Source organism: Microcebus murinus, chromosome 6 (genome assembly GCF_040939455.1).
Source record: "Microcebus murinus isolate Inina chromosome 6, M.murinus_Inina_mat1.0, whole genome shotgun sequence".
NCBI lineage: Eukaryota > Metazoa > Chordata > Mammalia > Primates > Cheirogaleidae > Microcebus > Microcebus murinus.
Window position 1 is genome coordinate 28473831 of NC_134109.1, and position 27148 is coordinate 28500978.

Genomic DNA, 27148 nt, shown 5'->3' on the forward strand with positions numbered 1-27148 from the left:
TAAGAAAATCCTTTCCTCTTTTGCATGAGAAATGGACTTTGGGTTTACATAGAGTCTGTATCAAATCCTACATAATTAAAATAATTTTAGAAAAAACAGAGGCAGCAAGAGTATGTTACCCTTTTAAAAACTGAGGCTCTTGGAGGGGCGTGGTGGCTCACACCTGTAATCCTAGCACTCTGTGAGGCCGAGGCAGGTGGATCATCTGTAATTAGGAGTTCGAGATCAGCCTGAGTAAGATCGAGACCCCGTTTCTACTAAAAAAAATAGAAGGAAATTAGCTGGACAACTAAAAAAATATATATATGTAAAAAATTAGCCAAGCATGGTGGCGCATGCCTGTAGTCCCAGCTACTCAGAAGACTGAGGCATGAAGATCTCTTGAGCCCAGGAGTTTGAGGTTGCTGTGAGCTAGGCTGATACCACGGCACTCTAGCCCAGACAACAGAGTCTCAAAAAAAAATTACTGAGGTTCTCCCTACTTGTCCCCTTGAGGAGGCATGGCACACCAGGCACAGAAGGCCAGCCATGGAAGAGACCCCATAAGCTACAAGGCCCCGATGGCTGATTAGGTCCATTTTCCTCCGTGGTTTCTACAAGTCATGCGGTGAAGTCATGTGGTGAAGGGTACATATTCTAAGTCAATGTACAAACAGATTTGGTCAGCTAATTGGATTTTCTTCTGGACAAACCATCACCTTTATTCAAAAACCAATTATCCTCAGGTGTCTCCCACATACTTCTTCCTTCCTGACTTTGTTTTTAGCACAATATATGTTCTTTGCCTTCTTGGCCAATTCAGGCTCTTCCGTTCTTTCCAAACTCAGTTCAAAATTTTGTTTCTGGAGAAAATTCTGATTTTAAATCCCCTCTTTGTGGATCTCTCTTTTATGCTGTGTTCCCGTTTAACTGACGTAAGTGAATGTTGTACTCACTGTCGTTTCACTGTCAACCGGACACAGCACACACAGCACACGGGAGGGTCCCCAGGGAGAGTGGAGTGGGCTGGGCTGACTGAAACTTCTGGTGCTTACCTGTTGGTGCAGGACACCCAGCCTCATTACTCTTGCTTCTCAACAGTGCTCAAGTTCCTTCCTCATTCTCATCAAGAGCACTATTGTCAGAGCACCTAAAAATCAGAAACAAACCTTTCCTGATGTAGACAAACCCTGACGCCTCTGTAGCAGACTCTAGTGACGCTGCCTACAAGATTCACGAAAACAAACCCTCCAGTCCCCAAAGGAGGAACCAGCACTCCCTGCTTCCTGATGCCCTCGGCCACCGAGCCAGGAACACATCCACCTCTTACCCGCTCCTTCTGAAGACAATGGTCAACTGTGGTTTTCCAGCTACAAATTTATTTCTGATCAATCATCCCCAACATTGCATAAGTTACTCACTGTTTAGAAGCAAAAGGTTTTCTAGAGTTTTGGGATGGAGAGAACATTCTATGCTATACTAACTAGGTCAATAAAAATAACGTTACTCTTTCCCATTAGTGTGACCTACATAATAATTTCTTTTAAGATAATCCTCTAGCATGTGAAATATCTGCATTGTACAACATGCATGTTCTGTAAATGTATAATTTGTTTTCATAGTATTTACATTAATGTGAAAGTTTCTAGAAAAAATATTTTTCAGAAACTATTAAGAATAGTTGCTTTGAGCTTTTTATAAACAGATTTAATATTGCACCCTTAAGCAGTATGGCCTATCATCCATACCACTTATTATGAGTGAAGAATAGAAACAATGCATTTCTGTTTCTAGAATGTTTCTTGATAACTGCTAGGCAATTTTCAGGGTTACACATTACAGGCAGTCACTGGGTTACAAACAACCCAATTTATGACATCCTGAATTTATGAATGGGCTCCCAAGGCTCCCCATAAGGATAATTTATAATTCAATGATTAAATTAATAATTTGGGAACTAGTTTCTAACACACATGTAAACAAACCCACATGGGGTAAATGGTTTGTTGGCATAGCATCCTTACCCTAGCAGCTAGTCTCATTGTATATAGTCACTTACACAGAGCATCACTTTTTTGTCTATTTTGTTAATTTTTTTGTTCAAATAGCTTAAGTATTTTATTTGTTTGCAACTAAGCTTAACACTATATAATGAAAATGTACAAAGAATATTTTGCAGTTTTTGGTTAGATTTAAGTCAAAGACATTCATTAATAAGGAATCTTCGAATGTGAATATTCCAGAAATTTCTCTAAGCCATCTGATCAGAACAACTGTCTCTGAATATTACCTTACTTTGGAAGGTACTGGTGTACATTTGAATTACACTCAGAATTTTTCAAAATAAGCCCTAATTAAAAAAAACTATTCTATATTCAAACTAAAACAATATTAATAGAACTTTCCTTTCCAGAAACAATAATAAAGGAAACAAGGCATTTTGTAAAATGTGGTCCTGAACAAGTCACAAAAATAAATGTATACTTCCACCTCCTCAAAACAGAGGCTACTTTCTGTTTCTCAGCCTTGGAAAAAAGGTGAAGAACAGCCCATAAGCAACTTTGGGTAGGGGGTTGCCAAAACAAAGCTCAAGCAGTTGAACATGGACACATCAAAAGAATTTGGGGGAACCTGACCGAAGGATCCAAATTCTATTTTTAATAACTGATACAAAGGTGAAGTGGCTCCTCCCAAGTAGCAGTGCTACCTGGGCCTGGCCCAGCCTCAGGCCCATGCTCACCTAAGTTATGCTCCCTAGCAAACCCTGATGCTCCTGCTGCAGGGGAGACTTTCTCCCTTTAGAAGTTCAGTGTCCAGGGAGCTGATTGTGTAAATGAGGTGAGCACTGACTCCATGTGGGTATTTTAAGGCTTGGAGTCAAAGTATTTTTCTAACACACCTAGGCAGAACCCATGTGTCAATGGCCTGTCTCCAGTTTGTTCTAACTTCTCGCTGCACATTTGTAGATCTAGGACCGCAGACCTTTGCTATATCATCATAATCACATCTAATGTCCATCCTAACTTATGATTCATATTCTGTGCCTAGAAACAGTCCCTGTATTTAACAATAATACCTACACATAAAACAATCCACTGTTACAACTTATATGGTCACAAAACATTAATGATCTTCTTTCTGTAGACCAAGCAAATGTTTTAAACCATAATTGTCGTTCATCAAATTCACAGCCAGAATCCCCAAGACCAAAAAAAATTTGCACAATACAAATAATAACTTAAAATACACCTACACACATATACACACACTCTCACACACACTTCTTACAGAACTGTGCTTGGGGAAACTCCATTTGTTGAGTGCCACTAAAGGCATATTTTGCTAAACTGCTGCTCCAGGTATTTTTGTTTGGAAAATCTATCACAGTAGGGCACAGCTGTTTATTGGATGAGCAGAGAAGAAAGATATGCTTGTGGCAACCAGAAAGTTTTAAGGTCTTTCAAGTTGTATGAAATGGACCTGCAGAAACAGTTAAGTGTTCTCAGGATGAAAAGTTGGAGCTGAAATGTGATATCAAACCAGTTGCAAAAAGTGTACAGCAGCCATCTCTTGAGGTCAAACCTGGTACCCAGTTATGCAACAAAGCTTCAGGACACATAGCTTGTTGGCCTTGTCCCATTCCGTCGCATAATCTGACCATGTGTGAATTTCACAAAAGATTCATATTGTTCTGCTAGTTTGGTATTGAGGATTTGCTCATACTCCTCCCGAATCTTATCTTCATAGTCTTTTAAGAGACGCTCACATATTATTCCAACTTGTCGGAGGGTAAAGGTGGGCTGGTCCTTCTTCATCCAGGAGGTACCTGGAGAACTAGGTGCTGTGAGAGCTGAGGAGTGAGGTTGACTTTCCGAAGCACAAGCTTCACTCTGATTAAGAACAACTTCTAAATGTCTCCACCTCTGATAACGACTATATTCTTATTTAATGTTCTGAAAAATTTGCTCCGGAGTTGGAAGGCGCCGCTCGCTGCCGGGCGGGGCGGGCTGCAGAGTCGGCTGCAGGGTCTGTGTCTGAAGCGGCGGTGGTGGCGGCCCAGCGTGCGAGGGCCTGAGGCCCGAGTGGGGCCGGGAGAGGGGACAGCAGCGCCGCCTCCCACTCCAAGGGCTGCTTCAGCGTTGCCCCGCACGCCACGCCGCTGAAGGGCCAAAGACCAGGAGCAGACGAGGCAGTAACTGCCGCCCGACCTCCGGCTCCTCAGCGGGGCTCACAAGCCAAGCCGGCTCCAATGGCGCCTCCAGCACCCCTATTTTTTTTTTTCTGAGACAGAGTCTCACTTTGTTGCCCAGGCTAGAGTGAGTGCTGTGATGTCAGTTTAGCTCACAGCAACCTCAAACTCCTGGGCTCAAGCGATCCTTCTGCCTCAGCCTCCCAAGTAGCTGGGACTACAGGCATGCGCCACCATGCCCGGCTAATTTTTTCTATATATTTTTAGTTGGCCAGCCAATCTTTCTATTTTTAGTAGAGACAAGGTCTCGCTCTTAGGCTGTTTTTAAACTCCTGACGTTTAGCGATCCTCCCGCCTCGGCCTCCCAGAGTGCTAGGATTACAGGCGTGAGCCACTGCACCTGGCCACAGCATCACTTTTGTCTTAACTTTATTTGATTTTGTGAGTCCCTGTTTCCCCTTTGGACCATACCTCCAAAGCCAAAGTCCACTGCAAGTCCAGGTAAGCCTGCAGCAAAGGGAAAGGTGATTACAGTGGAAATGAAAGTAGAAATAATTAAGCATTCGGAGAAAGGCCAGGCCATCACTCATTGGGAAGGCATTAGGCTTCAGTCGCTCAACTGTCGGAACAATTATAAATGATTGGGTGAGAATATTGGAACACGTGAAATGTGCAGTTCCAATGAAAGCATCAAATATTACTAAGCTGCATAGTGGATTAATTACTGGAACAGAAAGGTTGTTGATTTAGCTAGAAGATCAAAATAAGAGCAACATTCCTATTAGCCTAGGAATTAAAAGAAAGCACAGTAGTTTCTGTAACTTATTATTACAGTACAGGGGTATTATTATTATTCTAGTATTGCACCTTATTACTACATGTGAGCCATTATAGTATTGTGATTATTATCATATATGCACTGTTCATCAGGGATCCAAGTTACACACAAATCCAACCTAAAGATGTTCTCAGGGACATCTGAGACATCTGATCCGTAACCGGGGACCACCTGTATAATACTTTCATGTAAAAAAACTAGCACAGCTGAATTCATGTGGTCTTTATTAATTGGACAAATACAGGAAAATCTGTAATCATCTATCAAAATTATACCTCACCAAGAATTTGAAAGGTATTTATAAAAAGGATGCATTCACAGTCTGTCTGAATCAGGTACAAAGCAGCGTCCACAGAAGCAGAAGCCAGACAATGAACACGTGAGAGTAAATGACCCTGCTGAAACTCTCGTCTCAGCACCTCCAACCGCACAAATGACTGTCCTGTACTCGCCACTCTATATAGTTGATTTTGAAGCTGGCTAGTTCCAACAGGTATGTATTTCAAAAAGAAAATTGCTTTCTGGGAAATCTTTCCAGCTATACAGACCAAGTGGAAATGCCAACACCACATCCAGGGGCCCAGGGTGGACCCAGTACCCAGCAGGAGGTGTTCCACTGCCCAAGGCCCTGGGAGAAGGCTCCCACATTCAAGAAAAGGGTTTATTTCAGCGCCAGGGTGCTTTTTAATATGCAAATCTGAGGTGTTTCCTACTAGTGGAGAAGACTGTTCAGATGATGACAGGTAGGAGATTCTGAGCTGGGAGCCTGATGACAGCCTTGTTGGCACACTCTGGTGTCAGCTCAACAAGCGTTGTGAAGAGCTGAAATCAGTGTTTTTTTGTTTTTTTGTTTTTTTTGAGACAGAGTCTCGCTTTGTTGCCCAGGCTAGAGTGAGTGCCGTGGCGTCAGGCTAGCTCACAGCAACCTCAAACTCCTGGGCTTGAGCGATCCTTCTGCCTCAGCCTCCCGAGTAGCTGGGACTACAGGCATGCGCCACCATGCCCGGCTAATTTTTTATATACATATCAGTTGGCCAATTAATTTCTTTCTATTTATAGTAGAGACGGGGTCTCGCTCTTGCTCAGGCTGGTTTTGAACTCCTGACCTCGAGCAATCCGCCCGCCTCGGCCTCCCAGAGAGCTAGGATTACAGGCGTGAGCCACCATGAAATCAGTGTTTTTAATCTCCTTCGTTTTAGGAATTTACAAAGAGGTAAAAGATCCTATAGATCACTTCTGGGCTCACACTTATAATGATGATATGATCTTGCTTCCATCTCAAGGGCAAAACCAAATGTCCAATTTTCAAGTCTCTTTCCAAATTCGGTGTTCAGAGTTCCTTTGGAGGTAAAGAGAATGGCAGGTCAGACTGTTCTTTAGAGACTATCCAAAAGCAAATTTAGAGAAAAAGGAGTACTTGAAGGATTGGTTTCTGAAAGAATCAGTCACCTTTATAACATCAATTTTATAAGCCCTCAGTAACGGCAGCCGTGAAAAGTGGTTATTGACAAATACCCAGGATTTTTAAAAAGCTAAAGTGTCATATACCAGAAAACCAAAGACTACAGCTGCGTTATGAGAATGTATCTTATGCATGTTTGCATCCTTAGATGCCAGGACCATGCCAAGAACACAGAAGACATTGAACAAATCTTTTCATAGTGGTTTCTGAGCTCTTTTTCTTCTGGGGTTAGATCACAAATGGTCAAATATGCGCCTGGTTCTGGGGTTTGGGATCAGAGGCTTCCTGTAGATGCCTGACCCTGGGGGACTTTATTGGGTAATTTAACTTCTATTTCATGTTCTATAAATCATGACCAAGAAAACATATAATATGCATATTATATATAAATATATATTATATATCATGTAATATATACTATATATTAATACATATTACATATATATTAAGTTGTCTGAGGCCAAGTAAAGAAGTACTAAAATATTTGTTTGGGCATCTATTGTGGAAGGATTTGTAAAATCAGAGGAACACTAAAAAAATGGGGACCCAGGAGTTTAAAAGTAAAAACAAGTCGGGCATGGTGGCTCACACCTGTAATTCCAGCATTTTGGAAGGTTGAGGCAGGAGGAATGCTTGAGGCTAGTAGTTTGAGACCAGCCTGAGCAACATAGGGGGACCCATACTCTACAAAAAGTAGAAAAATTAGCCAGGCACAGTGGCACATGCCTATAGTCTCAGCTATTCAGGAGGCTGAGATGGGATCACTTGAGTCCAGGAGTCTGAAGTTACAGTGAGCTATGATGATGCCACAGCACTCTAGCCTGGGCAACAGAGAGAGACTTCGCCTCAAGAGAAAAAAAAAAAGTAAAAACAATGTCTCTTTAGATATTGTTTCTGGAGTGAAATCAATACATTGCTTACCATGACTATTTTCTTCCAGGTTGTTTAGAATGCTTCCCAGTCTCCGTTTTTTTCTGAGAAATTTAGTCCTTTTTTTTTTGTTTTTAGTGCCAGGAATTTAAGCAGGGACCCGAAGTAGAATCAACTGACTTACACAGTAGTAAATACAAAGTGGAACAATGATCTTGGTTTCAGCTGTCCAGTTCAGTGGTCCGCTGGAATGTCATACACTAGCTAAGTCACACGGCAAATGATCGTTTTTCTGGCTGTGGCCACTGGCTGTCCCTTCTAGCACAGAACCATGCTGGGGGATGGAAAGGGTGAGCACCACTTCTTAACACATCCTCCCTCTGGCTGCCAGTCTCTCTGCCCCTATGTTGGATGCAGCAGAGATCACCCACCAGTCAGCCCAAACAGACCAATAGAAGGGGCCAATCACTCTGTTCTCTAACGACAGCCAGACTTACCAACACAGCAGTCCCTGTGGCGCTAGCCTGGACTCCTGTGCAGGAATCCGGCTCTGGCAGTGGCTACTGGAGAGGGTAATAGGACCTCTTGCTGAATGAGGGAAGCTGGATGAATGAATGTGTGAGCTGCAGGGGTCACTTGCAAAAGGACCAGGAGTGATAAGGAAACAACAACTCATTCAGGCAGCTACTTGTGACCTCTAACTCTCAAACCTGCCTGTTGCACGAGGGGATGCATCTCCCATGGGAGTGAACTTAATGGGGTGGGAAGCCATATTCTCACTGTTGAGTCTTTCTAGGAGCCAGGGCTTCAAGGCACAAGGCCCCTGGTTCCTACTCTCACTCCTTGTGCTTCTTCTTCTTTGCTGCCTTGCTGTCTTTTGATGTGTGCCTTGCCCTCTTGCCTGTATCACTCTCAGAGTCTGAGCTGTCAGAGTCAGATGACTTCCTGTCTCTATGTTTCTTTTTCTTCTTTTCCTTCTTTCTTTTTCTAGAAGAATTCTTCATGGGGTCAGGCTTCTCAACTTCTGCTGTCTTTGCTTCTTCCTTCTCCTCTTCCTCATTAGGTATCAGAGAGCATTTGGTCCCACCCGGCTGCATGAAGCAATCTTTTGCCAAGTGGCCTTTACAGCCACACCTCTTGCAGGTGGTGTTCAGGACAGCCTCGAGGGTGATCTTTTGCCCAGTGTAATCCTGGAAGGAACGCCTCCTCCTCTCTTCTTGCTCAATGATAAGGTTGTTGGGATCAAGGTCTTTCCCAGTCCCTTGGTTGACAACTTTCATGGAGAGGGATACTTTTATCCTATCATTTTTCATCTCTCGGCCAATAAGCTTCACCCACACTTTGTCTCTGACATCTACTATTTCAGAGGGCTTCTCCACCTGACAGGATGACATATGAGTTTGATGGACCAGACCTTGCTTCCAACAGCCAGGGATTTTGATAAATGCTCCATAGTCTGTCACCATAGCAACCTCTCCTTGGAAAATAGTGTAGAGAGCAGGCAAGTTTTCCATGGTCTCAGGCCTTCCTGAATTCATCCTTAATGTTCTATGGCTCCTCCATTTCTCTTCTGCTAAAACTAATTCAAGTGTCTCGGCGTCAGTTCCAGGTCTCCCAGCTGCAGCATCGTGCGAAAAGCCAAACCCAGTCCAGAAATTTAGTCCTTTAGAGTGAGAGCTACGACTCTAGCTAGGACCACACACTAACCTAGTGAGAATTCAAAAGCCATCCCTCCTCCCTGAAAAAACCTACAAATATTCCAAATATGATTAGTATTCCCATAGGCATCATAGCAACCTTCTGTATATAAATATATGCCCTTTACTCCATAGGCCAGTCAGACCGAGACACTTAATGGCTGCTTTTCTTCCTACTGCCTTTCTTCTTTTTATTCAGAGGGTCAGTTTGCCTGGCTCCACGCCACCCCTCTCCCGTGTGTGTGAAGGCACATCCTCAGTGAAACTGCCACTATTTTCTCCAGTGAAAATCTATTTTTTATGGTGGAACACTAGCATTTTGGTATTTCAGGAATGACTGAACTGATTCTAAAAAGAATGTTTAAAGGAAAAGTTCTGTGTTTGAGATCAGTGATTTAAAGAAATAGATGGGTTCTCTGTGTGCTGCTTTATACTGTGGCTGAGATGTGGCTCAAACATGAAGAGAATCACTGCCACCTTTCTACATAGGACAGTAATATACAGGATGGGCTTAGACACACATACCCCAAATCCCGTTTTGAGGGGAAACTTGTCATGAAAGATACAACACATTCGGGACACTCAAGAATGCTTCCAATCATAAACTGGCATTCAAGTGGCTTTGTTGTAGCTGTGCTTTCTCGAGGACAACACCCATGCTGCCGTGTGTCTGAGAGGAAAAGCGTGAATCTGGGAAAAAGGACTAAAAGGAAAATATAAATTGAGATGACAGAATTTACTGCTCTAAGTCCCACTCTTCCTTGGCATAGCTCTTATTTTTCCTGTTGTTCTTAACTGCCCATTATATGCCAGTTTTCACTTCTACTCAAGTTAGTACATGAACACTACTCTTGGTTAGTTTCTTATGAGAAATATTTCGTGACAGAAAACAAATACTCTAAACTCCAAAGAGAACCCCCAACTGGATCACATGATAGGCTGGGAGAGAAAAGAGCATGCAACAGAGGAAAAGTCAACCATTCTTCAGCCATAGAAGGAAACTAAGATTCTCACAAATGCTTACCATCTGGTCACCATGGTGAGTGTTCTCTGTGGTAAAAGGAGGGTTGTGCCCCAGCAAGGCTTCATTTAGAGGTGTCATGTGCCCCCAGGCTGATGGCTCTGTGCACCAAACTGGGCAGAGACTGAACTCCACTCTGTTGCCCGATTCACACAAAGGTACATTGACAGAAATGTTTAGGCAGACAGGAGACCACAAAGCACCCATTGTGAAGTTCCTGAGGAATAACCTGGATCTCCTCCCTCACATCATTAGCTCATTCTGTCCCCTTAGCCATCGGGGGCCCCTTCTTTCTCCCTCTTGGCAGCTGGTTCTTCTCCCAACCCCAGGTTCTCCTACAGCTCACCAAGTGATGGCTGTCTCCAAACTCTTGCTTTGTACTGACACTACTAATTCGGGATCTTACAAACCACCCGCTTTTGGCTATTAGTTCAAATTCTGACCTACTGTCAGAAGCTGTGGGTTATAGGAAAAGAAGAAAAACCAGGAGAGAAAGTGCTTCACCAGCCATTTTACTCTTCTTTAATTCTACTGCCTTTGGGCACACATCTTATCTGCTATGGAAGAAGGTATGACAGCAAGGCTGATAGCACTGATTCGTAACACATTCTTGGCATCATACAAAGAGTAAAATCCTAGAATACCAGGATCATCTGCTACCATGACAGAGCTGCCTTATTTGCTGTAGGAGAGGACTGCTTGCATGGGAATGGAGGGAAGGATGGGACAGAGGAGGCATCTCGGGGCAAGTGAACCCAGATGTATATCTAAAAATTAGGAATTTGGCAGAAAATCCAGAATTAACTTAACGATGACAGGGAATTGCTGAGCAATGTTCCATTATTTTCAGAAATTACTGAATTTGGAACCTGAGGTTAACACTTTTAGGATAAACCAACCTCTAATAAGGTCAGACTGGCCTTGGGTAGAAATGGTGACCAGAGGTGGTAATGAGTTTCAGTGCTTGAGAACACAAATGGTCAAAATCAACTTACACATATGACTTGACTCAAAGTGTGTGTGTGTGGGGGAGTCCTACTTAGAAATTATAAATCTGCAGCAAAAAGTCTGGAAGTGAAAGCATGAGCCCTTTTCCACCTCTCCATTTTGCTGCTGGTGCCTGCTCTCCTCATAGTAGCTCCTGCAAAGGTTCAGAATTCAATATAGATTTATTAGGTTGATTTTCAACATGTAGTTTAAGATGAAGAGTTCTGTTTGGTTTAAACCACTTCATTTAACCTTTTGGTAATGGTAGTCCTCAGAGTCTGCAGTGTTGGTAAACTCTCCCTGTGACAAAGGGTCAAACCGTCGAGGGAGCACAGCAACTTCTTGGCCCATCACGTTTCCTTGTCCCTGTCCCTCAAATCGGGTAGTTTTGCACCAAGGGACGCGGTCCACCATGATGAAGAATGTTCAAAACCATTTTCTAAAGATATCTCCTTCCGAAGTCCAATACTGCAGGTGGTCAGGAAAACTTGGAAGGAAGCTGCAAAAGTCCAGCCGGGAATCTTGACTTTGTTAGATATGGACATAGGAAAATCACCTTTGTCCTCCCCAGATTTTATTATAGTCAAAGGAGAAACATCGATGGGATTCTAACTGCAAATGTGCTAGATATAAAATTGATGGAATGCTAATTGGTCCATGAAGGGCTGTACAAGATAATCCGTGGCAAAGTAGAAAACAAGCCCGAAGGTGATAGAGATTGGAAGAGCTGGCAATGCTTTCTTGAAAATGGCGAGGAGTAGTAATGTAAGGCACAAGCCCTGCGGAGAGAATGGGAAAGACTCAAACTCATACATAATTCTGAAACCATTTTCAGGCAAAACAACTTAATCACAAGTCTTCATTTTAACCTTTTTAAAAATTATTATTTAAAAAAATCCTCTCAGAGACAGGGTCTCCCTCTGTTGCCCAGGCTGGAGTGCAGTGGTGCCATCATAGCTCATGTAACCTCAAATTCCTCAGGGGATCCTCCCGCCTCAGCCTCCTGAGTAGCTGGGACTACGGGTGTGAACCACCATGCTCAGCTTTGGTTTTAACCTAGTTAATTGAATACTTTCCTTTGGGGTTAAATTTTAGAACAAATATTTCATTAAATCTGGGAGAGCTGCCATGAAAAAAAAGTAGCTTATTGATTAAAAAGGAAACACTTACTTTTCTTTGCTACAGTTTACTAGGCTCACACTATTGATATTTTATCCCCTAATTCTAGGAAAGGAACAGAATTTGAAAATAACTATTTTTTTTTTTTTTTTTGAGACAGAGTCTTGCTCAGTTGCCTGGGCTAGAGTGTCACGGCATCAGCCTAGCTCACAGCAACCTCAAACTTCTGAGCTCAAGGAATCCTCCTGCTTCAGCCTCCCAAGTAGCTGGGACTATAGGAATGCACTGATTTTTCTATTTTTAGTAGAGATGGGGTCTTGCTCTTGCTCAGGATGGTCTGGAATTCCTGAGCTAAAGCAATCCTCCTGCCCCAGCCTCCCGGAGTGCTAGGATTATAGGCACGAGCCATCCCACCTGGCCAAAGTAAAACTATTTTTGAAAAAAATTAAATATCAAAATTTCTATCTAATGTATTGAGTTGGGCTGGGCATGATGGCTTATGTCTGTAATCCCAGCACTCTGAGAGGCCAAGGCAGGAGGATCACTTGAGGCCAGGCATTCAAGACCAGCATGAGCAACATAGCAAGACCTCTTCTCTACAAAAAACAGAAAAAACAGCTGGGCATGGTGGTGCACACCTCTAGTTCCAGCTACTCAGGAGCCTGAGGCAGGAGGATCGCTTGAGCCCAGGAATTTGAGGTTGCAGTGAACTATGATGATGCCACTACACTCTAGCCTAGGTAACAAACTGAGACCCATGTCTCAAAAAAATAAAATGAAATAAAACAAAACAAAATAAAATAAAATAAAATAAAATACTGAGTGGGCCTCTATGATTTTAGTCTGGCTAGTTAAAATCCTAGAGGTGAAGAGCATTCTTTATGCTATAATAAGAACAAAAAGATGCTCATAGAATAAACTGCTAACAAAAGTTTCTTTACGATGAGTAGAGGCCACATAATATAGTTCGTTTTTTACCCTATTCAATGAGACACTAACTATAAAGTCTGGAGGCTGAGGACAATTTTGGTTCATTCAGAATAAGTAATTTTCTTAAAAGACAGAACACATCCAATAAATACTCTCAAATCCAGGAAACAAACTTCAAAAGAGAAATGAAAATTCAAACTTATGATGATAAATCACAAATGTAATTGCAAAATAAATCCATAAGTCTCTTACCTAATCTTTCATCTAACTTCACTCACATACTACAAATATATGTCGAGGACATCACATCTTTAGGAATAACAGCAGTAAGAAATCTTTTACAAAGTTTTTACTTAAATCATAGCTTTGAAAGCTTCAGGGTTCGAGCTGTAGCACTGTCAGCAAGCTCTCCGTGGGATCATGCATGGTGTTAGTTTCTCTCACTGGATACGTGCTGCACAAAGGAACACTGTATGCTGCACTTTGTATCACTAAATGCAAAATGACCAAACCCTCAGTGACTAAGTCCAGGGACTAAGTGAAGATCTGTTCATCTCTTTAAGACTGACCTCTAGCAGAGCTAATTTCATACACATCTATGCTGTTGAGCTTGAAGCAGTGGTTGCCAATCAGAAGTACTTATCGGAATTTACTGGGAAACTTTGAAAAACCACACAATTAAAACAAATTAAATAAGAATATCTCGGGCCGGGTGTGGTGGCTCACGCCTGTAATCCTAGCACTCTGGGAGGCCGAGGCGGGCGGATTGCTCGAGGTCAGGAGTTCAAAACCAGCCTGAGCAAGAGCGAGACCCTGTCTATACTATAAATAGAAAGAAATTAATTGGCCAACTAATATATATATAAAAAAAAAAAATTAGCCAGGCATGGTGGTGCATGCCTGTAGTCCCAGCTACTCGGGAGGCTGAGGCAGCAGGATTGCTTGAGCCCAGGAGTTTGAGGTTGCTGTGAGCCAGGCTGATGCCATGGTACTCACTCTAGCCTGGGCAACAATGTGAGACTCTGTCTCAAAAAAAAAAAAAAAAAAAAAAAAAAAGAATATCTTGGGGCAGAGCTCACAGTTTTAAAAGCTCCCAGGTGATTTTAATGTGTGGCCAGGAAGGAGAACTACTGAGGTGAGGTCCATTATCTGTGTTTTTTAAAAAAGCTCCTCAGGGGCCTGGCACACTTAGCCCACCCGGGATTAAAACAACTTTGCCTTTAAAAGGACAATCAGTTTTGACATTAGGAGTTCTGACACACTTAATTGGTGTATACTTACAATTAATATGGCTACAAAACAGGCTATGGTTGTGTTCCAGTCTCCACTGGCTGTTGCTGAGGCTTTGCCAACCAGAACACTGTAGAAAATGAAATCTCCTAATCCAAGTTTTACTCCCCCTAAAAAGGAAAGATTATGAATATAAAAAAGTTACTCTTTACTATGATTTCACAATTCAAAAATATCACTGCCCTACCCCCACCCCACAATGAATGAGAAGTAAATGATATATTTAGGCTTTAGCTAGGTTTTCTTTCTATTTTTTGGTTTTCAACAATAGGAGTTTCATATTCTATGTAACTGATTATGGAATCTTAACAGATGCTGGTGTTATTTATCAATAACAACAACAACAATTGTCATCTATCAAATGTCTAGCTTATACTCAATACTTATACTAATAGGCCGGGCGCGGTGGCTCACGCCTGTAATCCTAGCACTTTGGGAGGCCGAGGCGGGCGGATCGCTCAAGGTCAGGAGTTCGAAACCAGCCTGAGCGAGACCCCGTCTCTACCAAAAATAGAAAGAAATTAATTGACCAACTAAAAATATATATGCAAAAAAAAATTAGCCGGGCATGGTGGCGCATGCCTGTAGTCCCAGCTACTCGGGAGGCTGAGGCAGTAGGATCGCTGAGCCCAGGAGATTGAGGTTGCTGTGAGCCAGGCTGACACCACGGCACTCACTCTAGCCTGGGGCAACAAAGTGACACTCTGTCTCAAAAAAAAAAAAAAAAAAAACTTATACTAATAAATTAATAAATTCTCATAATAACCCCTACGAGACAGGCATCATCTTTTTTAAAAAACAGCTTCACCAGCTGGGTATGGTGGCTCACACCTGTAATGCTAGCACTCTGGGAGGCTGAGGCAGGCCGATCACTCAAGGTCAGGAGTTCGAGACCAGCCTGGGCAAGAGCGAGACCCCCGTCTCTACTAAAAATAGAAAAAAATTACTTGGACAGCTAAAAATATATATAGAAAAAATTAGCTGGATATAGTGGTACATGCTTGTAGTCCCAGCTACTTGGGAAGCTGAGGCAGAAGGATTGCTTGAGTCCAGGAGTTTGAGGTTGCTGTGAGCTAAGCTGACACCACAGCACTCTAGCCCAGGCAACAGAGTGAGACTCTGTCTCAAAAAAAAAAAAAAAAAAAAGAACTTATTAATAACATTATCGTCACTAAAGTTGGTATACAACCCCCTACTGCTAAAGTTGACTGGCTTTAAAAATATAAAAAATATGAAGGGCAGAATTTTCCCTATTAATAAACGTAACTGTAACAAAAGTCACCAATTATTACTGATATTTCTCACTGAAATCTATATCATATCTATATGATATAGAATTAGACTATAATGCTCTCAATTCATTTTATTCTTGGACAGGTTGATAATGTAGCCACCTAAAGAAATCCATGACTTTGCAACATAGAGAAATGCACATACTTTCCTCTGGATCTTCACTGGCTGGGATGCTGCTGGAAATTTCCTGGACAGCAGCTCGTGACACAGATGTAGAGCGATGAGGCCCTAGTTGACTGTCCCTTTGGGCTTCCCACTCTTCACTGAAGCCGCCATCATCATTCTCTGGAACAGAAGCTTGTGCCTCCCTTTCTGTACCTTCAAGAGAAAGGGGAAATTACGCTCTAATACTTAGAAAAATTTCTTAATACCTTTAGGAAAATTACACAGATACAGTAACTACCTGTCATTGTATTAATAACTAGGTTAGTTGGCTCTTAAACCACAAAGCTATGGGTTGTAGTAGTGCCTGCTGGTGGCTTCTCCAATTACCATTTTCCTCCTTATTTCCTGAGGCAGAATCCTGATTCATTTGGGTTTCTACCCCTCAACCACATGACTCTAGTGGTAAATCTTGACCAACCCAAGCCAAGCGTGGTAATCCCACCATTCCTCTTCCCAATGAAAGCTCTAAGGCAATGAAAGCTCTAAGTATGAGCCAATGAGTGGTAAGGAAAGGTCTGCTGGGAATTTTGGAGAAATTTTCTCACTCTTTAGAAAGTGTCCAGGAAGAAACAAACATTTTCTTGCCCTGGATGTTGTCTTATCTCGCCGTATATGATGATGGCATGACAGTGGTGACCATGAGAAGCAATGAAGCTGAGGACCAAGCATATATGCTCAAGATGGCAGAGTAGGAAGATGGAAAGAACCTGGGCCCTTGATAACATCAATGAGCTACAAAATTAACCCTATAAATGCCCCGGGACTTCTCATAACATGAGAGAATACATTTCATTCTTTTTTTTTTTCTTTTTTTTTTCACGTGGATCAATCAAAATAACTGGACATTTCATTCTTTGTTTAAGGCAACTGAGTTGGGTTTTTCTGTTCTTTGCAGCTAAAAGTTTCCTAACTATTAGCACATATTAGCACATACCACTGGCTTGAGTGACTAAATTATAAAAGTGGATTCATTATAGCAGGGGAAGGGAGAAAGGAAGAGGAGTGAATTGCTTTATAGGCTAGTTGCTTTGTTGTAATGTTTGTCAATCTGATTAAAAATGTTACCATGACAGTCTGGAGAAACTGCCATACATTAAAATAGTTAAAATATTAATACATAAATGAAGCTCAAAACACTTTTGTTCTTCCCTTATTTTTTTATAAAAATAATGCACGTTTATAGCAGAAGTAAATTTACTGTGAATAAGTAAGTAAAGCTTGTACACGTCAGGGCTCTTACTTGAATAGATTTCCTTTGGGACAGCCTTAGCAATTTTGTATTGATAGTTTTGTATTCTTTTTCTTAACCAACTCTCCACGAAGCCTGAATCTTCCCTGGTTCAGAGTCTATAAAATCATCTAAGAATAAGACTTACAAATAAAAACAACAGCCCCTATTTGGCCCCATCCCTCCTCACTCCTGATCCTCATTCCTCCTTTCAACTCTTTTATAGCTGTTTCTTTTGGTATTTGCCTCCATAATTAATTAAAATAGCATGCTCATCGTGCTCTGTCTAGATTATTTTAATTTAGGTACTTACTCATTTCCTAGAGGTAAGATGCAGCATCGCCTCTCATCCTCTTATGCATGCACACTCATGAACTCCTACCATCTTCCCAGCGTCATCATTTTGTTAAATTCAGCTTTATTAATAATATTATCACTATGAATATAGTATTCACAACCACTTTGCTACAGCCAGAATATACTATAATTACACTTGCTTTTTTGAACAACTTTTTGTTTTCTCTGGATAACTGCCTCATTTTCTCTTGATGGATTCTCTATGTAATACCTATGACTAATTTGTCCTCAAACTCTCTGACAGTTCAAACACATTAGGTAATCTCTCCATTCTGTGATTTTTCCCCCCTTGCACAAATATCCTTGTTGGAGCCCTATGTCCTTTTGTTCCAATCTAACTTCTAGTTTCACCAACACAGTGGTTTTCAACCAAGGATGGCAGTAGGGGGTGTTTGGAAATAACTAGTATGGAGGAGTTTTTGGTTATCACAAGGCCTCAGAGCCACTACTGGCATTTAGTGGGTGAGAGGCCAGGGATTCTAAATATCTTGCAATGTGAGGCGAAGTCCCATACCATGAAGAACTGTCCCCCTGAAATACCAGCAGCACTCTCACTGAGGAACTCTGCAGTTCATCCTGCCTTCTCACTTCAAAGCCTTCACCCATGTGTTTCCTCTTCTGGAAAGTTCTTCCTCCACTGCTATTATCACTTCCTCAGAGAAGCCTTCCTTGACTTTCCAGAATACTTAAAATTTCCCTACTATAAATGCAATTATTTATGCAATAATATGTTGGACATCTATCTCCCCAAATATATTATAAGCTCCACAGGGCAGGGCATGTCGTGTTCAGGGCTATATCCCCAGTGTCTGGAAAAGTACTGGGCACACAGGTGCTCAACCAACATTTGTCAAAAGAATAAAATCTTGACATACTAAATACACACTCATACTCATATAAACTCACAGACAATTAACCTTTTAATTTTCTTTAGCTGAACACAGGTTAACACAATAACCAGGCTTGTAGCAATTGTTTCTAATACATTTCCTACTTTCCTACTAGGTCTACTACTGGTCTAACTCTGCCTTGTTCTATTTCCTTGCTCACTGCAGAATGAAGCCTATCTTTGGGTCCCAAATATGAATTCTCAACTCAAAGTGTCCTCCCTGAAGTTACCCAAATGCTAACCCTGCAGTTTTCTTGCTTCTACAAAACCTCAACTCTCCCTTCCTTGACAAATAGCAACTCAGGACCTTTTTTCCTCACTAATCTTTATTTTTCCTGGTTTTTTTTTTTTTAGCATCCTCATAAGGTTAGCCCTTTGTTTTGCTTTAAAATTTTTCCTTTCTTCACCATTTATATTATGCTGTTATTCCTCAACTCTTTCTAATAACAACTTCTAATATGTGTTCTTAATATCTTCTGTAAGAGCCACAGTGAGGCTTTCACTCTTCTATCCTAAGCCATTACTCTTCTTTTCCAGAAAGTCATATCCACTGGAATAGTTGAGCTTCTCAGTATAAACATTACTACATCTCAAATCAAATTACAGTTAAGTTATTCTGGCCATGTTAGATAAGAGACTCTCATTTTTACATGTTTGGAGAGAGTGGGCTTATTTCTTTCTTTAAAAAATCATAGCCTCAACAATTTGAACCTTTCCATACTTATATTAGGTATTCAATGGCAGAAATCTCAACCTCGGGTGCCTTGACTGTAATGTTGGGTCTGGAGTATCTGAACTCCTTAAATATTCTGTGTATTTACTGGGCATTACCACATCTTTCAAGAAATTCTCAAAGGAGTAAGAACCAAAGAAAGAGGTTAAAAATCATTGATTGCTTCATAACCCACTGTTAGCCTGTAAGATGACAATGACCATGAAAAAACAGGATATTTCCAAATAAAAGTCACCTACCTTGTGCATTATACTTAGTGTTTTTGGATACCCTCCTTTGGGCTTCTGGGTCTCCTTCTGCCATATTCACCAACCACACCATTGTTGCTGTTGAGAAAGACAAAGTGCTAGGTCAGCACTGGAAACATGGAAGGAAAGTGTATGAATAGACAGTAGCAGTCAGTTACTTCTCTATACAAATCACTAATCTTCTTAATGCTGCTTTAAAAATCCTTAACAATCAGAAATAAATGTATGCTAAAAACAATGATTCTCTTTAATTTTAACAGATAAAAAAATTCTGAAACTGAATGTTTAGTGTAGTGTTTAAATTGCAGCTGCTACCACAAAATTGTTCATTATTGTTTATAGTCCCTAAAAAGTAGCAAGAAGGAAAACCATTCAGGCTAGCAAAACACCACTGGAATAGTAGCTGGACTAGTTCAATGTCCTAAAATACTGTGACCTCACTGATGAAAATTACTTATTGGAATTAAATTCAAGGACAGATTGGGGTTCACAAAAGCCTTAGAAGATGATTATAATCCTAAAGATGCATGAAGGAAACTTCCTTCATATTATGTCTCACTTTTGGAATGTTCAATGATCCTAAGCCATGTTTTAAATGTGAAGAAGAAAAAAAAAGTTAAAAGTAATAAACATAAAGGGGACTGTCAACTGGCCTTTCTATGTCCCTTATATCGAAATACATATATATCAATATATCTACATAGATCTAGATATACACACATATCTCTAACACATTTTAGTTAAGAGATAATGTGAATACTTTAAAATGGTGCAGGTAAGAATGAAAAATGGAATAATCCCTATTGGAGGGGAAATTGATAACATCTAACAAAACTACATGTTCATTAAACCTTCAACCCACTTTTGGGAATTTATCCTGAAGATACACCAACAATAATACAAAACACATATAAATGTGCCATATGGAGCTATAGTAGGAAGCAATTGCCAGCAGCAACCTCAGTCCAATCTGGTCACAGTAAGCAATTTTAAACAAGATACTTGGTTGGCATCTATGTCTCTCTGGTTTTTTATCACTATAATTGTATAGTTATATCCATGTTCCTAACACTCTCAGGTTTCTTGAAGAAATACACAGCAAAAGAGGTTGAAATTCTGTAATTCACCACAGCCTTGTAATTTTTGAAGTCAAACAAGTTTCATTATACAATAACCCAACTAACTGATCAAAAGTCAACATAAGCCAGAAAGGCAATATACTGTTTAACTAGATCCAAAGAAGAAAAACAGAAGGGCAACCACCACATACACTGTTCACGTACTTCTATACCATTTTCAGCATGTATTTATTTTTCTTTTTTTATGCAAGTATAAACAAATATACTTTCTATTTTAGTACTGAATATTACCATGAAAATAAGGGGTCAGATAACTTTTTCTGTAAAGGACCAGAGATTAAACAATGCAGGCTTTGTTAGCCACATATACTTACCTGTTCTTTTAAACAACATTTTAAAAATGTAAAAACAATTCTTAGCTCATAGGCTGTACAAAAACAGGCCATGGGGCCAGGCTCAGTGGCTCAAGCCTGTAATCCCAACACTTTAGAAGGCCAAAATGGGACTATTACTTGAGGTCTGGAGTTGGAGACCAGCCAACTGGCCAACTAGTAAGACCCCATCTCTACAAAAAATGAGCTGGGTGTGGTGGAGCATGCCTGTAGTCCCAGCTACTCAGGAGGCTGAGGCAGGAGGATCGCTTGAGCCCAGAAGTTGGAGGCTGTAGTGAGCTATGATGACGCTACTGCACCCCATCCTGGGCAAAATCAGACCTTGTGTCCAAAAAACCAAAACAATACAAACAAAACAAAACAAAAACAGGTCATGGACCACATTTGGCTGTAGGCAGTAATTTGGTGACCCCGATGTGATTATCATACATTATATATTTGTTGAATGAATTAATAATACTAAAATAATATCCAATAAACCACTTTTCTATCACCAAACATCTTAGCTCAATAGGAAAATACGCAATTTTAAAAATTTACCTAATATAGAGTTCGAAACCAGCCTGAGCAAGAGCAAGACCCCGTCTCTACTATAAATAGAAATAAATTAATTGGCCAACTAATATATATATAAAATTAGCCGGGCATGGTGGCGCATGCCTGTAGTCCCAGCTACTCGGGAGGCTGAGGCAGCAGGATTGCTTGAGCCCAGGAGTTTGAAGTTGCTGTGAGCTAGGCTGACGCCACGGCACTCACTCTAGCCTGGTCAACAAGCAAGACTCTGTCTCAAAAAAAAAAAAAAAATTTACCTAATATAAAACCCCACAAACTGATATGAAACCAAAGGAATGCTTTACATAAAATGATCTATCTCAAGGAATTGTTAGCTTCATTTTTAGATAAACTCCCCGAGTAGACCATCTCTGCTAATGACTATGAGGGAAGAATGAGTTAGTTCAAAGAGTAGGTGTACATTTTCCCTGAGATGATTGGATAAAAAACAAACTTGCTCATACATTTCCTGAGGATAAGACCTTTTGAAAACTGAATACCCTTAACTGGGTGAGAGTATAAAAACGCACAAAAGGATTGTATTTTTTTTTTTTTTTTTTTTTTTTTGAGACAGAGTCTCGCTTTGTTGTCCAGGCTAGAGTGAGTGCCGTGGCGTCAGCCTAGCTCACAGCAACCTCAAACTCCTGGGCTCGAGTGATCCTCCTGCCTCAGCCTCCCGAGTAGCTGGGACTACAGGCATGCGCCACCATGCCCAGCTAATTTTTTCTCTATATATCAGTTGGCCAATTAATTTCTTTCTATTTATAGTAGAGACGGGGTCTCGCTCTTGCTCAGGCTGGTTTTGAACTCCTGACCTTGAGCAATCCGCCCGCCTCGGCCTCCCAAGAGCTAGGATTACAGGCGTGAGCCACAGCGCCCAGCCAAAAGGATTGTATTTTTAAAGAATAAATAAGACTGACTTTCATATTCATGTTTACATCCACTTCAGGGGAAAAGTACTGATTAGTGTTACTGTTTTCTTACATTCTGTTAAAACACTAATCCATACTTTTTCACTAACGTGGATATAAACATCAGAATTTTGTATACACAAACACGTCTACACATAACAGCCCTCTTCCCCATTGTCTTCCAAAGGATATTGCATGTACTGCTTTAACTCCTGCTTTTTTTTTTTTTTTTTTTTTTTTTTGAGACAGAGTCTCACTCTGTTGCCCGGGCTAGAGTGCCGTGGCATCAGCCTAGCTCACAGCAACCTCAAATTCCTGGGCTTCAGCGATCCTCCTGCCTCAGCCTCTAGAGTAGCTGGGACTACAGGCATGTGCCACCATGCCCAGCTAATTTTTTCTATATATTTTTAGTTGGCCAATTAATTTTCTTTCTATTTTTTGTAGAGATGGGGTCTCGCTCTTGCTCAGTGCTGGTCTCAAACTCCTGACTTTGAGCAATACTCCCGCCTCCACCTCCCAGAGAGCTAGGATTACAGGCGTGAGCCACTGTGCCCGGCCTAAATCTTGCTTTTATATTTAATATATATAAATTTGGACATTTAAAAAATAGTTGGACATTCAGATCTCGCAAACTTAAGGAAAAAGAAAAAAAAAATAGTTGGACATATACAGAGTACCCCATTCTTTTTGATGGCTGCACAATGATCCATTGTATGAATGTGCCATAATTATTTGAAAGTGCCCCCTTCTGATGGACACTCTGGTTACTTCAAGTTTTTCCCAAGTACAAGCATTGTTTCAGTGAACATACTTCCATACTTCTGCAAGTATATTCCTTAGTCTAAATTTCTAGCATTCACTATTAACATTTATTTCATGTAACATTTTGTGGGCACAAATATAAATTACATAAGTAGATTTTAATTTCCAGATACAACATGGAAGAAGCTCACACTCAAAAGTTCACCAAAAGAAGAATGTTGATGCTCAAAACTTCATCTGCTCTTTTCTGCCAATAAACACAGTAAGCACTTGATAATAGATTTATGTTGGAAATAGAGTAAAAGATCCTTGCATTCCAGACAGCTGTTCTAAAACTTTACCAATCTTCTCCAACTATGGGCATAACTCCCTATCTCTTCCACTTTCTACAAATGACTAACATCTGGTTTACCAGAAAGACTGAGGTCAACTAACATGGGAGCCCAAATTTGGAGCCCAAATTTACCTTCTTCAATATTTCACTATATTTCGCTCTTTTGTGCTTTTCTGTCTTCCTTTTCCTTCCTTTCAGGTATTTCCCTATTCTAGGCCTAACTCTGCTTCCTGAACTTTTAAAGCAGTTTCTACCTGCTTTGTAGATAATCTTGTTCTGCCTGTAAGATATTTTTTGAGACAAGATCTTGCTCTGTTGCCCAGGCTAGAGTGCAGTAGTGTGATCATAGCTCAATGCAGCCTTAAACTCCTGGGCTCAAGTGGTCCTCCTGCCTCAGCCTCTGAAATAGCTGGGATTACAGGCCCATGCTACCACGCTTGGCTAATTTTTCTAATTTTTATTTTTTTTGTAGAGACAGGGTCTCGCTATCTTGCTCAGGTTGCTCTCAAACTCCTTGGCCTTAAGCAATCCTTTTGCCTCAGACTCCCCAAAAGCTGGGATTACTGGTGTGAGCCACTAGGCCCAGCTGCGACAGCAATCTTTGACATAGTGGGTGGCATTTACTATACCTCTCTTTCACCACCTATTCTCTGCCTACATGATCACTTCCACTGCCAGCATCAGCAAAACACAGATACACACACACATCTTCTTCCCTGTGGAATACTGTTTATAGAAGTTGCTCTCTTCAATGTCACTAATGATGTCTTAGGCACCAACTCCTGTGTGGTTTACTTAGTCCCCATTTTCTTCGACAACTTTTTTCTTTTTAAAAAAACAGGGTCTCACCTAGGCTGGAGTGTAGTGGCGTGATCATAGCTTACTGCAGCCTCCAACTCCTGGGTCAAGCGATCCTCCTGCCTCAGCCTCCCAAAGTGTTGGGATTCCAGGTGTAAAACATCCATGTCTGGCCTCTCTTCTACTTTTATTTGAATCACTCACACACTCTCAGAGCTTAACTATCACTTCTATGCTGATGCTCCTCAACTATGCATCTCTAGTATCAGCCTTTTCCCAAGCACTAGTACTTCATTTCTAAACTCCTGCTGGAAATTTCTACCTGAATGGCCCACAGGTACCATAAACTAAATTAGATATGGACCACAAAATATATATAACTAAACAGATCCCTCAAAGAAGAAAACATTTTTTCTTCATCATTTTTCCTTCAGGCTTAAAACTCTATCTTCAGTTGCTAAGAACTACTGATTCTACTTCTGAAATCTCTCATTAAGCCCTTCTCTTGATTGCTACTGACAATGCCATAACTCAGACTCCATTTTCATGGCAATATCATCTTAGTATGCTTCCCATGATCTCGGCATCCACTCTCTCCAATTCATCTTACACACCGCTGCCAGCTTGCAAAGGCATAGCTCTGATCACGTGATTCTTCTCCTCAAGAACCTTCTGATTCCCCAGGGATCACTGAACAGCACACAGATACCTAAACCAATCACTCCTTAGGATCCTTGATCTAGCCCTAATCTGCCTTCCCAAACCCAACTCCTAGTATTCTCCCCACTTCATTCTCCATGTTGTAGTCAAATTGAATAACTGAAATTTGATAAAGATGCTTCACACTTTATAACTCCAAGCCATTTTTTTGTGATGAACTCACTTTTGGAGTCAACTATTCCATCTCTACTTACGAAATCCCATCCACCCTTAAAAGTTTCAAACTAAATGCTGCCTCTTCCACCAAGCCTTCTCTGACTCCCCACCCATATTTTCCCTTTTTTGAACTCTCTCTGTACTCTGATTGTACCTCTTGTAAATATGATAACACTCTGCCTCGGATGTTGCTTTTTTATATACTTGTCTTACCTCACCTCTAAATTGTAAGCAAATGAGCTCTGAGAGAAGGCATAGTATCTTAACCATCTTTTTTGGTTTTCCACAGCACAGATAAGGTTGATGCTCAATCAATATTTACTGAATGATTAGGAAGGGTATAACTCTAAAACAAAAAAGAGCAAACACATTCTGAAGGAACAGTACAATTCTTTCAGTAAGCTGTAATATATATGTATAATATATATCACCTGTAATATATATGTATACATAAATGTTCAATAACTCGAGACTAGCAAGTTTTTAAATGGAAATACTGGCTCTCCAACCTCTCAATATTTCCTTTCTTTCCACTCATACTGAAAACTCTCTTGAATCGACATCAGGTAAAAGACAATGGTTTGCAAGAAAAGGAGATCTGCAGGAGTTCCATTAATGCTGTGCATTTAAGATGAGAAAAAAGTACCATGATAATGACCATAAGTACATGTGTTGAAGTTCCTATAAATTCTAAGCTAATTATTAATTCAATATCATTCTTAATACTTACAGGAGTAAATGAGAGCTGGAAATAGAGTTTCATTTCTTTCCTGAGCTGTTTCCACCAGCATACGAAGTGGACCTTTTGGACACAAAACAGCCACTAAATCTAGAAAGAGAAAAATACAAAAGGCCTCTGTTAAAATATATAGGCTAAACTTGTAAATGGGGGTGTTAGGAAGGAATTAACCAAAGGAAAAGGTTAATTTTTTGTTTTCATTTACACAAAAGATGTTGAATGAATATGAAATAAATAGCAGGTGAACTGGTGGAGGAAAAACAACCTAAACAAAACCACACAGAAGAGCTCTAACAATTTCATTTTGGGTTTGACTGCTATTTGCTTAGTCTACAGCATATCATTACTGGATTCTAGGAATAAATCTTCCCAGTTTGAAGGAAAGAGGCAGAGATAACAAGACATACTATTCTAGGGCAGTTGTTAATCTATAACAAGCAGAAATGAGGACAAGTCACTTCCAAACAAATCACAACTATGAGCTACAAATAGAAGCTTTACTCCGAGAGAAATTTAATTGAGGGGATTTGACTGAACTTGTCAAAACATGAAAAGTACAATAGAAAAGACTCATCTCCTCTTTTTAAAAATAGTGTTATGTAGATAATTGAAATAAGAAGACAAGGCCGGGCGCGGTGGCTCACGCTTGTAATCCTAGCACTCTGGGAGGCCGAGGTGGGTGGATTGCTCAAGGTCAGGAGTTCAAAACCAGCCTGAGCGAGACCCCATCTCTACTATAAAAATAGAAAGAAATTAATTGGCCAACTAATATATATATATATAAAAAATTAGCCGGGCATGGTGGCTCGTGCCTGTAGTCCCAGCGACTCAGGAGGCTGAGGCAGTAGGATTGCTTGAGTCCAGGAGTTTGAGGTTGCTGTGAGCTAGGCTGACGCCATGGCACTCACTCTAGCCTAGGCAAGAAAGAGAGACTCTGTCTCAAAAAAAAAAAAAAAAAAGAAGACAATACATTTAAATAAAATAATCAAAAAGTCTCTGCATGATAAAATTTAGAATTTCTTTAGTCTCCAGGCAAATAAAAGCACTTTATAAACATTCAGGTCTCAGAACACATGTGGTATTGAAAAGTGGCTTATTTTACAAAAACAATAATTCAGGGCTGGGCGTGGTGGAGGCTGAGGCGGGCAGATTGCTCAAGGTCAGGAGTTCGAAACCAGCCTGAGCGAGACCCCGTCTCTACCAAAAATAGAAATAAATTAATTGACCAACTAAAAATATATATACAAAAAATTAGCCGGGCATGGTGGCGCATGCCTGTAGTCCCAGCTACTCGGGAGGCTGAGGCAGTAGGATCGCTGAGCCCCGGAGACTGAGGTTGCTGTGAGCCAGGCTGATGCCACCGCACTCACTCTAGCTTGGGCAACAAAGTAAGACTCTGTCTCAAAAAAA

At 40.8% G+C, this 27148-nt stretch overlaps 1 protein-coding gene and 2 pseudogenes across 3 annotated transcripts in view; all 3 read right to left on the bottom strand.

The window, feature by feature from the left end:
* Positions 1-3428: 3428 nt before the first annotated feature.
* On the bottom strand, positions 3429-5222 carry LOC142871529 (akirin-1 pseudogene; annotated as a pseudogene).
* Positions 4349-9009, bottom strand: LOC142871448 (zinc finger CCHC domain-containing protein 17 pseudogene; annotated as a pseudogene).
* Positions 9010-10552: 1543 nt separating this feature from the next.
* Positions 10553-27148, bottom strand: part of PSEN1 (presenilin 1) — a 64292-nt gene continuing 47696 nt past the window's right edge. For 2 of the 3 annotated variants that reach the window (XM_076003615.1, XM_076003614.1), the window contains exons 8-12: positions 25730-25828; positions 19287-19373; positions 15820-15993; positions 14374-14492; positions 10553-11822 (exon numbers count right to left, since the gene is read on the bottom strand). In XM_076003615.1, the coding sequence (XP_075859730.1) occupies positions 11667-11822; positions 14374-14492; positions 15820-15993; positions 19287-19373; positions 25730-25828 (635 nt within the window). In that variant the 3' untranslated portion in view covers positions 10553-11666. 3 annotated transcript variants of the gene reach the window in all.